Genomic DNA, 12,642 nt, shown 5'->3' with positions numbered 1-12,642 from the left:
TGGAGCTGCCGGATTAGAGGAAAGCACGGGGAATCCTGTATAAATGTGACAAAATATGAAGTAGTCAGTGGGTGTGTGGGCAATAAGCAGGCAGGGCTGGGCGGCTCATTGTTCAGTGTCCACACACCCCAGTTTCAAAGGGGCGTGTGCGTCGGTTGTGCAATCACATTTAAAAGCAATGCGATTAGAATTAAACAAATGGAGTAGTTCAAACCAGGGACAGCGCTGTTAGACATTGGCGGCAACGTCTTCTTTTAAGAGCAACTAACCCGCTTCACATTCGACTTTGCAGAGCACAGACTTCGCATCGGTTTACAGCTGCTGTCAAAGTACCTATAAAACTGTGGGTGGCGACGGTGACCCGTGTTTACTTTCTGCTATAACCTTGCTTTTCCACTGCTCTGCCTGGCTGACCTGGGTTTGAACCTCGGCCGAGCACGGGATCATAATTGTAGCAATTCACATCTGAATGACGTCGTCATTTCTCACAGTTCCCCAAAGGCGCAGAGTAATGTGGATGGTGAGGTGAATGCCGGGCCAGCCTGCCTTCCTCCACCGCCACTCGCCACGTCGATGCCAACCCCGGCCTGACCAGAGTTGCATAAATTATTTTTTTCTATCAGGAACCTTCTGACCACCAGCTGGCGGGACCGGGGTTTCAGCCACAACAAAACACTTGGGAGTTTCAGCGCGCATTTTATTATCAAACAAAATCTATTTGTAATCTTCATTGCGAATGTGTCATTGAATCTCAGGTCACAGCGCACAATCCTCCTGGAGATGGCCACGGGGGCCATTAGCAATTCATTTCAACCATAACTTTTTAACTCAACACATTAGAGTCTGCACCGACCCTCTGAAAAGGCACCCTCCCCGTAATCCCTTACCCCATCCAACCTAACACCTTTAGACACCAAGGGTTAATTTATCATGCCCAATCCACCTAACCTGCACACCTTTAGACACTAAGGGTTAATTTATCATGGCCAATCCACCTAACCTGCTCATCTTTGTAATGTGGGAGGAAAGCGGAGCACTTGGAGGAAACCCTCTCGGAAATGAACACATTTCAGCTCCGGAGAGTTACTGCTCGGATTTACAATTCTTAAATATCTCAAGGAAGATTTAAGTTGCTCGTGACTTGAGATATGTGACACTTCGAGATAATAAAGTGTTTAGTTGCGTCTGAGGACAAGTTTTACGTGATCTTAATCCCCAAAACGTACTGTTTTCAAAACCTTCTTTACTGAAGTGTAATGTAGCCCAGATCCAAAACATCAGTGGAGTAAATGCAGATGTGAACGCTCACATTCGATCAACCAATTTGCAGTTTCTCTTTATTATAATGAACACATTGAAAATAATCGGTTGACTTGGGCTGCAGAAGCACTGTAAAAGGTTTAATACTCCCCCACCATTCAAAGAACGGTATCCTTGTCCTTTCTGAGGTGTGGGCTACTGGCTTCCTTTTCCACCACAATGACAATTCCCAAATGCTTGCGTCCACCCTCCCAAAATATTGAATAGACCCCGAAGTCCCGAGGAGAGATACCGATGATAAAATAGCAGGAACTTTCCTGGACAGCTCCCCTTCGGACCAACAACGGGTTAAAGATTTCTGGGCAGCGTCGCCGAAAAAGGCGGAGCCAGAGTGATGGCACAATCTACACAATTAAAGATGAACTTTGTGTGAACTAATTTAAACTGACCGAGGTAAGAGGGGCTGAGACCCGGAGTGGTTATAAGGGGGCTTGAATCTGGAGTGTGAGCATTTGGGGAGACTCGCTCGCCTCACTGACAGCACAGTGATACTGACTGACTTCTAGGCAAGGGACACTGAAAAAAGTGCTGCCGCTAAAATGGTCTTATTCACACTTTGTGCTACTTTCCTGTGCACTTTCGTGTTGCCCTTGGCGCTCTTCCTCGCTGCCTTGAAGCTGTGGGAAGTGTATTGCCTGAGCAGAAAGGACCCTAGCTGTGAAAAGCCTCTACCTCCGGGCTCCATGGGGCTGCCCTTCCTGGGAGAGACTCTCCAGCTGGTCCTACAGGTGAGACCTTCCACTTACTAAACAAAAAAATAAGCCAACATTTTTTATAGCTATGCCATCCGGGACTTCCTGGGGGAAGAGGGCGTGGGGGGCAGTAATAATCTCGAGGGTAAGAAGAATAGGAAACATTTTGCACCGTTTCTAGAGGGAAGAGAGGAAATTGGAGTGGAAATAGGTTTAAAAAAGGGCTCAGCATTGATAGAGGCGACCAGTTACTGCCCAGACCTACATTGCAGCATGTTGTTAATAAGAGTGTCTGAATGAATTTAACAGCATCATTATGTAACAAAAACACCCATCAATAGTCTTTTTGTGTCTGCCAACCTGATGAATTTCGCCAGGTTTCGATGTGGTTTCTGTCTCCCGTCTCAAGCTGGATTCGAAACACAGTTGGGAAAGTTTCCCTCCTACCCCCTTCTCTCCACAGGTTTAGTCAGCAACTTGAAAACTAACTCCCCAAAGCCCCTCTACCATGGATACTACATTCTCGTCTAACCGATCGCCTACCTCCCATTTTACAGAGATACACCTTCCTGAAGATGAAAGTGCGGAAATACGGCCACATCTACAAGACTCACCTCTTCGGAAACCCCACCGTGCGGATCATGGGAGCGGAGAACGTGAAGCAGATCTTGCTGGGGGAGCACAAGCTGGTGTCGGTGCAGTGGCCCGCCTCAGTCAGGACCATCCTGGGAGCAGGCTGTCTGTCCAGCCTCCACCACACCGAGCACAAGCATAGGAAGAGGGTGAGCTGTCTAACCGGAGGCGGGGGGGGGGGGGGGGGGGGGGGTTGTGTCTTGTCTTGGGGAAGGTCCCTTCGCCCCCTTGGTGCGTCTGGACCTGGAGCTCAAATTCCGCGGCAGCAATTCGCGTGGAGCCGAGAGTCAGTCAGCTTGGAGCCGGGTCGTTAACCCTGTTTCTCCCTCCACAGAGGCTGCAGGACCTCCTGAGCTTTCCCAGCATTTTCTCTGTTGATTTCAGATCCCCGGCATTCTCAGGCGTTTTGCTTTTATCCCATTAACTCCCGGCTGGAAAAATCCAATCTAGACAATGCCGGAGTGAAAAATACTCCTTTAATATAACCGGCCGCATTAACAAGAATGAAACCACTTTAAAAAAATCTTTTTTCAGTGATCTTTTTGAATGAAGGTTTTACATTTCACAAAGGTCCCGATTCGCTAGTTTAATATTTGTTTTTTTAAATCCTAGGTGATTTTGAAAGCTTTCTCCCGGGAAGCTTTAGAAAACTACATCCCGGTGATGGGCGAGGAGATCAGGGCCGGGCTCAGGCGCTGGTTGGAGAGCGGCTCCTGTGTGCTGGTCTACCCCGAGATAAAGCGCCTGATGTTCGGCATCGCCATGAGGATTCTGCTGGGCTTCGAGCCGACGCACACCACCCGCCAGACCCAGCAGGAGCTCATCGAGGCCTTCGAGGAGATGATTCGCAACCTCTTCTCCCTGCCCATCGATGTGCCCTTCAGCGGCTTATACCGGGTAAGAATAAAGCAAAGGAGGAAAAGGGAGGGAATTGACCCGGAGAAATTCAGAGCAGTTTTGTTTTGTGTGGCTTCGGTAATAACTACAGCAACAAAAACAAAAAAAAAATGGGGGGGGGGGGGGGGGGGGGGCGGGGGCTGGACCTTCATATCCCCGGTGAAACCTGACCATGCTGCTCTTCTCGTTCCAGGGGCTGAAGGCGAGGAATGTGATCCACGCCAAAATCGAAGAGAACATTCGGAAAAAGGTGGCGAGACGCGAGGCGACGTCTCAATTCCAGGATGCTCTGCAACTGTTAATTGAACACTCGGAGAAGAGTGAGCAACCCCTGCGTTTACAGGTAAACCCATCCCTCCAGACCCAAATCATTGGCCCAGAATAAAGACCGGCAATACACCCATAAGACCATAAGACATAGGAGCGGAAGTAAGGCCATTCGGCCCATCGAGTCCACTCCACCATTCAATCATGGCTGATTTCAACTCCATTTACCCGCACTCTCTCCATAGCCCTTAATTCCTCGAGAAATCAAGAATTTATCAACTTCTGTCTTAAAGACACTCAACGTCCCAGCCTCCACCGCCCTCTGTGGCAATGAATTCCACAGACCGACCATTCTCTGGCTGAAGAAATTTCTCCTCATCTCTGTTCTAAAGTGACTCCCTTTTATTATAAGGCTGTGCCCCCGGGTCCTAGTCTCCCCTGCTAATGGAAACAACTTCCCTACGTCCACGCTATCTAAGCCATTCATTATCTTGGAATGTCCAAGAACACAGCACATTGCCGAGAATCCAGCTGCTGCCCAGAACATCGTCCTAGCGCCTCTTCCTGCACAGAACACTGTCCCAGCACCCCCTCATGCCCAGAACATTGTACCAGCCCTCCTCCTGCCCAGAACACTGTCCCAGTCCCCCTTCCTGGCCAGAACACTGTCCCAGCACACCTCCCCACCCAGAACACTTCCCAGCCCCTCCTGTGTCCAGATCCAGCCTCTCCCCTTTGCCCAGAACACTGCCTTCATCCTCTCCCACTGGCCAGAACATGGCCCCAGCTCCTGCCCAGCCAGAACACTGCCCCAGTCTCCTCCCACTGACCAGAACACTGCCCCAGCTCCTGCCCAGCCAGAACACTGCCCAGCTCCTGCCCAGCCAGAACACTGCCCCAGTCTCCTCCCACTGACCAGAACACTGCCCCAGTCCCGTTCCACAGCCCAGAAGTGCCCAGCCCTGTGCCCAGCCCCTTGCCCAGAACACTTCCCCAGTCCACTGCCCCAGCCCAGAACACAATCACTGTCCCATCCCACTGCCCCACCCCAAAATACTGCCCCAGTCTCCTCCCACTGCCCCACCCCAAAATACTGCCCCAGTCTCCTCCCACTGCCCCACCCCAAAATACTGCCCCAGTCTCCTCCCACTGCCCCACCCCAAAATACTGCCCCAGTCTCCTCCCACTGCCCCACCCCAAAATACTGCCCCAGTCTCCTCCCACTGCCCCACCACCCCACCCCAGTATACTGCCCCAGTCTCCTCCCACTGCCCCACCACCCCACCCCACCCCAGTATACTGCCCCAGTCTCCTCCCACTGCCCCACCCCAAAATACTGCCCCACCCTCCTCCCACCGCACCACCACAAAATACTTCCCCACCCTCCTCCCACTGCCCCACCCCAAAATACTGCCCCACCCTCCTCCCACTGCCACACCCCAAAATACTCCCACACCCCAGTATACTGCCCCACCTCAGTATACTGCCCCAGTCTCCTCCCACACCCCAGTATACTGCCCCACCCCAGTATACTGCCCCAGTCTCCTCCCACACCCCAGTATACTGCCCCAGTCTCCTCCCACACCCCAGTACACTGCCCCAGTCTCCTCCCACACCCCAGTATACTGCCCCACCCCAGTATACTGCCCCAGTCTCCTCCCACACCCCAGTATACTGCCCCAGTCTCCTCCCACACCCCAGTATACTGCCCCAGTCTCCTCCCACACCCCAGTACACTGCCCCAGTCTCCTCCCACACCCCAGTACACTGCCCCAGTCTCCACCCACTGCCCCACCCCAGTATACTGCCCCACCCCAGTATATTGCCCCACCCTCCTCCCACTGCCCCACCCCAAAATACTGCCCCAGTCTCCTCCCACTGCCCCACCCTCCTCCCACTGCCCCACCCCAGTATACTGCCCCACCCTCCTCCCACTGCCCCACCCCAGTATACTGCCCCAGTCTCCTCCCACACCCCAGCATACTGCCCCAGTCTCCTCCCACACCCCAGTATACTGCCCCAGTCTCCTCCCACACCCCAGTATACTGCCCCAGTCTCCTCCCACACCCCAGTATACTGCCCCAGTCTCCTCCCACACCCCAGTATACTGCCCCAGTCTCCTCCCACACCCCAGTATACTGCCCCAGTCTCCTCCCACACCCCAGTATACTGCCCCAGTCTCCTCCCACTGCCCCACCCCAGTATATTGCCCCACCCTCCTCCCACTGCCCCACCCCAAAATACTGCCCCAGTCTCCTCCCACTACCCCACCCCAAAATACTGCCCCACCCCACTCCCACTGCCCCACCCCAGTATACTGCCCCACCCCAGAATACTGCCCAGTCTCCTCCCACTGCCCCACCCCAGAATACTGCCCCACCCCAGAATACTGCCCCAGTCTCCTCCCACTGCCCCACCCCAAAATACTGCCCCAGTCTCCTCCCACTGCCCCACCCCAAAATCCTGCCCCAGTCTCCTCCCACTGCCCCACCCCAAAATACTGCCCCACCCCAAAATACCGCCCCACCCCAAAATACCGCCCCAGTCTCCTCCCACTGCCCCACACCAAAATACTGCCCCAGTCTCCTCCCACTGCCCCACCCCAAAATCCTGCCCCAGTCTCCTCCCACTGCCCCACCCCAAAATCCTGCCCCAGTCTCCTCCCACTGCCGCACCCCAAAATACTGCCCCACCCCAAAATACTGCCCCACCCCAAAATACTGCCCCAGTCTCCTCCCACCGCCCCACCCCAGTATACTTCCCCAGTCTCCTCCCACTGCCCCACCCCAAAATACTGCCCCAGTCTCCTCCCACTACCCCACCCCAAAATACTGCCCGTCTCCTCCCACTGCCCCACCCCAAAATACTGCCCCACCCTCCTCCCACTGCCCCACCCTCCTCCCACTGCCCCACCCTCCTCCCACTCTCCTCCCACTCTCCTCCCACTGCCCCACCCTCCTCCCACTGCCCCACCCCAAAATACTGCCCCACCCTCCTCCCACTGCCCCACCCCAAAATACTGCCCCACCCTCCTCCCACTGCCCCACCCCAAAATACTGCCCCACCCTCCTCCCACTGCCCCACCCCAAAATACTGCCCCAGTCTCCTCCCACTGCCCCACCCCAAAATACTGCCCCAGTCTCCTCCCACTGCCCCACCCCAAAATACTACCCCACCCTCCTCCCACTGCCCCACCGCCCCACCCCAAAATACTGCCCCACCCTCCTCCCTCCTCCCTCCTCCCACTGCCCCACCCCAAAATACTGCCCCACCCTCCTCCCTCCTCCCTCCTCCCACTGCCCCACCCCAAAATACTGCCCCACCCTCCTCTCTCCTCCCACTGCCCCACCCCAAAATACTGCCCCACCCTCCTCCCACTGCCCCACCCCAAAATACTGCCCCACCCTCCTCCCACTGCCCCACCCCAAAATACTGCCCCACCCTCCTCCCACTGCCCCACCCCAAAATACTGCCCCACCCTCCTCCCACTGCCCCACCCCAAAATACTGCCCCACCCTCCTCCCACTGCCCCACCCCAAAATACTGCCCCACCCTCCTCTCACTGCCCCACCCCAAAATACTGCCCCACCCTCCTCCCACTGCCCCACCCCAAAATACTGCCCCACCCTCCACCCACTGCCCCACCCCAAAATACTGCCCCACCCTCCTCCCACTGCCCCACCCCAAAATACTGCCCCACCCTCCTCCCTCCTCCCTCCTCCCACTGCCCCACCCCAAAATACTGCCCTATCCTCCTCCCACTGCCCCACCCCAAAATACTGCCCCACCCTCCTCCCACTGCCCCACCCTCCTCCTCCCACTGCCCCACCCCAAAATACTGCCCCAGTCTCCTCCCACTGCCCCACCCCAAAATACTGCCCATCTCCCCCACCCCAAAATGCTGCCCATCTCCCCCACCCCAAAATACTGCCCATCTCCCCCCACTGCCCCACCCCAAAATACTGCCCCACCCTCCTCCCACTGCCACAGTCTCCTCCCACTGCCCCACCCCAAAATACTGCCCCAGTCTCCTCCCACTGCCCCACCCCAAAATACTGCCCCAGTCTCCTCCCACTGCCCCATCCCAAAATACTGCCCCAGTCTCCTCCCACTGCCCCATCCCAAAATACTGCCCCAGTCTCCTCCCACTGCCCCATCCCAAAATACTGCCCGTCTCCTCCCACTGCCCCACCCCAAAATACTGCCCGTCTCCTCCCACTGCCCCAACCCAGTATACTGCCCCACCCCAAAATACTGCCCCAGTCTCCTCCCACTGCCCCAACCCAGTATACTGCCCCAGTCTCCTCCCACTGCCCCAACCCAGTATACTGCCCCAGTCTCCTCCCACTGCCCCACCCCAGCATACTGCCCCAGTCTCCTCCCACTGCCCCACCCCAGCATACTGCCCCAGTCTCCTCCCACTGCCCCACCCCAGCATACTGCCCCAGTCTCCTCCCACTGCCCCACCCCAGTATACTGCCCCACCCCAGTATACTGCCCCACCCCAGTATACTGCCCCACCCCAGTATACTGCCCCACCCCAGTATACTGCCCCACCCTCCTCCCACTGCCCCACCCCAAAATACTGCCCCACCCTCCTCCCACTGCCCCACCCTCCTCCCACTGCCCCACCCCAAAATACTGCCCCAGTCTCCTCCCACTGCCCCACCCCAAAATACTGCCCATCTCCCCCACCCCAGTATACTGCCCTACCCTCCTCCCACTGCCCCACCCCAAAATACTGCCCCACCCTCCTCCCACTGCCCCACCCTCCTCCCACTGCCCCACCCCAAAATACTGCCCCAGTCTCCTCCCACTGCCCCACCCCAGTATACTGCCCCACCCCAGTATACTGCCCCACCCCAAAATACTGCCCCACCCTCCTCCCACTGCCCCACCCTCCTCCCACTGCCCCACCCCAGCATACTGCCCCAGTCTCCTCCCACTGCCCCACCCCAGCATACTGCCCCAGTCTCCTCCCACTGCCCCACCCCAGTATACTGCCCCACCCCAGTATACTGCCCCACCCCAGTATACTGCCCCACCCTCCTCCCACTGCCCCACCCCAAAATACTGCCCCACCCTCCTCCCACTGCCCCACCCTCCTCCCACTGCCCCACCCCAAAATACTGCCCCACCCTCCTCCCACTGCCCCACCCCAAAATACTGCCCCACCCTCCTCCCACTGCCCCACCCCAAAATACTGCCCCACCCTCCTCCCACTGCCCCACCCCAAAATACTGCCCCACCCTCCTCCCACTGCCCCACCCCAAAATACTGCCCCACCCTCCTCCCACTGCCCCACCCCAAAATACTGCCCCACCCTCCTCCCTCCTCCCTCCTCCCTCCTCCCTCCTCCCACTGCCCCACCCCAAAATACTGCCCCATCCTCCTCCCACTGCCCCACCCCAAAATACTGCCCCACCCTCCTCCCACTGCCCCACCCTCCTCCCACTGCCCCACCCCAAAATACTGCCCCAGTCTCCTCCCACTGCCCCACCCCAAAATACTGCCCATCTCCCCCACCCCAAAATACTGCCCATCTCCCCCACCCCAAAATACTGCCCATCTCCCCCCACTGCCCCACCCCAAAATACTGCCCCACCCTCCTCCCACTGCCACAGTCTCCTCCCACTGCCCCACCCCAAAATACTGCCCCAGTCTCCTCCCACTGCCCCACCCCAAAATACTGCCCCAGTCTCCTCCCACTGCCCCATCCCAAAATACTGCCCCAGTCTCCTCCCACTGCCCCATCCCAAAATACTGCCCCAGTCTCCTCCCACTGCCCCATCCCAAAATACTGCCCGTCTCCTCCCACTGCCCCACCCCAAAATACTGCCCGTCTCCTCCCACTGCCCCAACCCAGTATACTGCCCCACCCCAAAATACTGCCCCAGTCTCCTCCCACTGCCCCAACCCAGCATACTGCCCCAGTCTCCTCCCACTGCCCCACCCCAGCATACTGCCCCAGTCTCCTCCCACTGCCCCACCCCAGCATACTGCCCCAGTCTCCTCCCACTGCCCCACCCCAGCATACTGCCCCACCCCAAAATACTGCCCCAGTCTCCTCCCACTGCCCCAACCCAGCATACTGCCCCAGTCTCCTCCCACTGCCCCACCCCAGCATACTGCCCCAGTCTCCTCCCACTGCCCCACCCCAGCATACTGCCCCAGTCTCCTCCCACTGCCCCACCCCAGCATACTGCCCCAGTCTCCTCCCACTGCCCCACCCCAGTATACTGCCCCACCCCAGTATACTGCCCCACCCCAGTATACTGCCCCACCCCAGTATAATGCCCCACCCTCCTCCCACTGCCCCAACCCAGTATACTGCCCCAGTCTCCTCCCACTGCCCCAACCCAGTAAACTGCCCCAGTCTCCTCCCACTGCCCCACCCCAGCATACTGCCCCAGTCTCCTCCCACTGCCCCACCCCAGCATACTGCCCCAGTCTCCTCCCACTGCCCCACCCCAGTCTCCTCCCACTGCCCCACCCCAGTATACTGCCCCACCCCAGTATACTGCCCCACCCCAGTATACTGCCCCACCCCAGTATACTGCCCCACCATCCTCCCACTGCCCCACCCCAAAATACTGCACCACTCTCCTCCCACTGCCCCACCCTCCTCCCACTGCCCCACCCCAAAATACTGCCCCAGTCTCCTCCCACTGCCCCACCCCAAAATACTGCCCATCTCCCCACCCCAAAATACTGCCCATCTCCCCCCACTGCCCCACCCCAAAATACTGCCCCACCCTCCTCCCACTGCCCCAACCCAAAATACTGCCCCAGTCTCCTCCCACTGCCCCATCCCAAAATACTGCCCCAGTCTCCTCCCACTGCCCCATCCCAAAATACTGCCCCAGTCTCCTCCCACTGCCCCATCCCAAAATACTGCCCGTCTCCTCCCACTGCCCCACCCCAAAATACTGCCCGTCTCCTCCCACTGCCCCAACCCAGTATACTGCCCCAGTCTCCTCCCACTGCCCCAACCCAGTATACTGCCCCAGTCTCCTCCCACTGCCCCACCCCAGCATACTGCCCCAGTCTCCTCCCACTGCCCCACCCCAGCATACTGCCCCAGTCTCCTCCCACTGCCCCACCCCAGCATACTGCCCCAGTCTCCTCCCACTGCCCCACCCCAGCATACTGCCCCAGTCTCCTCCCACTGCCCCACCGCCCCACCCCAGCATACTGCCCCAGTCTCCTCCCACTGCCCCACCCCAGCATACTGCCCCAGTCTCCTCCCACTGCCCCACCCCAGCATACTGCCCCAGTCTCCTCCCACTGCCCCACCCCAGCATACTGCCCCAGTCTCCTCCCACTGCCCCACCCCAGCATACTGCCCCAGTCTCCTCCCACTGCCCCACCCCAGCATACTGCCCCAGTCTCCTCCCACTGCCCCACCGCCCCACCCCAGCATACTGCCCCAGTCTCCTCCCACTGCCCCACCCCAGCATACTGCCCCAGTCTCCTCCCACTGCCCCACCCCAGCATACTGCCCCAGTCTCCTCCCACTGCCCCACCCCAGCATACTGCCCCAGTCTCCTCCCACTGCCCCACCCCAGCATACTGCCCCAGTCTCCTCCCACTGCCCCACCGCCCCACCCCAGCATACTGCCCCAGTCTCCTCCCACTGCCCCACCCCAGCATACTGCCCCAGTCTCCTCCCACTGCCCCACCCCAGCATACTGCCCCAGTCTCCTCCCACTGCCCCACCCCAGCATACTGCCCCAGTCTCCTCCCACTGCCCCACCCCAGCATACTGCCCCAGTCTCCTCCCACTGCCCCACCCCAGCATACTGCCCCAGTCTCCTCCCACTGCCCCACCCCAGTATACTGCCCCACCCCAGTATACTGCCCCACCCCAGTATACTGCCCCACCCCAGTATACTGCCCCTGTCTCCTCCCACTGCCCCACCCCAGTATACTGCCCCATCCTCCTCCCACTGCCCCACCCCAAAATACTGCCCCAGTCTCCTCCCACTGCCCCACCCCAGTATACTGCCCCACCCCAGTATACTGCCCCAGTCTCCTCCCACTGCCCCACCCCAGTATACTGCCCCAGTCTCCTCCCACTGCCCCACCCCAGTATACTGCCCCAACCCAGTATACTGCCCCACCCCCCTCCCACTGCCCCACCCCAGTATCCTGCCCCAGTCTCCTCCCACTGCCCCACCCCAGTATCCGGCCCCAGTCTCCTCCCACTGCCCCACCCCAGTATCCTGCCCCAGTCTCCTCCCACTGCCCCACCCCAGTATCCGGCCCCAGTCTCCTCCCACTGCCCCACCCCAGTATCCAGCCCCAGTCTCCTCCCACTGCCCCACCCCAGTATCCGGCCCCAGTCTCCTCCCACTGCCCCACCCCAGTATCCGGCCCCAGTCTCCTCCCACTGCCCCACCCCAGTATCCGGCCCCAGTCTCCTCCCACTGCCCCACCCCAGTATCCTGCCCCAGTCTCCTCCCACTGCCCCACCCCAAAATACTGCCCCAGTCTCCTCCCACTGCCCCACCCCAAAATACTGCCCCAGTCTCCTCCCACTGCCCCACCCCAAAATACTGCCCCAGTCTCCTCCCACTGCCCCACCCCAAAATACTGCCCGTCACCTCCCACTGCCCCACCCCAAAATACTGCCCCAGTCACCTCCCACTGCCCCACCCCAAAATACTGCCCCAGTCCCCTCCCACTGCCCCACCCCAAAATACTGCCCCAGTCACCTCCCACTGCCCCACCCCAAAATATTGCCCCACCCCAAAATACTGCCTCAGTCCCTTCCCACAGCCCAGAACACTGGCCCAGCCCAGAACACTGCCCCAGTCCCCTCCCACTGCCC

At 58.9% G+C, this 12,642-nt stretch overlaps 1 protein-coding gene across 5 annotated transcripts in view; it reads left to right on the top strand.

Moving 5' to 3' along the window:
* Nucleotides 1-12,642, top strand: part of LOC140393074 (cytochrome P450 26A1-like) — a 57,206-nt gene that overhangs the window by 41,030 nt on the left and 3,534 nt on the right. For 3 of the 5 annotated variants that reach the window (XM_072479063.1, XM_072479064.1, XM_072479068.1), the window contains 3 exons: nt 2,570-2,794; nt 3,258-3,542; nt 3,736-3,885. In XM_072479063.1, coding sequence (XP_072335164.1) covers nt 2,570-2,794; nt 3,258-3,542; nt 3,736-3,885 — 660 coding nt within the window. Of the gene's footprint in view, nt 1-1,663; nt 1,714-1,733; nt 2,049-2,569; nt 2,795-3,257; nt 3,543-3,735; nt 3,886-12,642 lie in introns of those variants that run through there. The other 2 variants (XM_072479069.1, XM_072479067.1) reach the window with 2 other exon arrangements.

The sequence above is a fragment of the Scyliorhinus torazame genome, chromosome 16, assembly GCF_047496885.1.
Source record: "Scyliorhinus torazame isolate Kashiwa2021f chromosome 16, sScyTor2.1, whole genome shotgun sequence".
In the NCBI taxonomy this organism is placed as follows: Eukaryota; Metazoa; Chordata; class Chondrichthyes; order Carcharhiniformes; family Scyliorhinidae; genus Scyliorhinus; species Scyliorhinus torazame.
The sequence above is the reverse complement of the archived record's forward strand: the minus strand, read 5'-3'. Positions and strand labels throughout refer to the sequence as shown.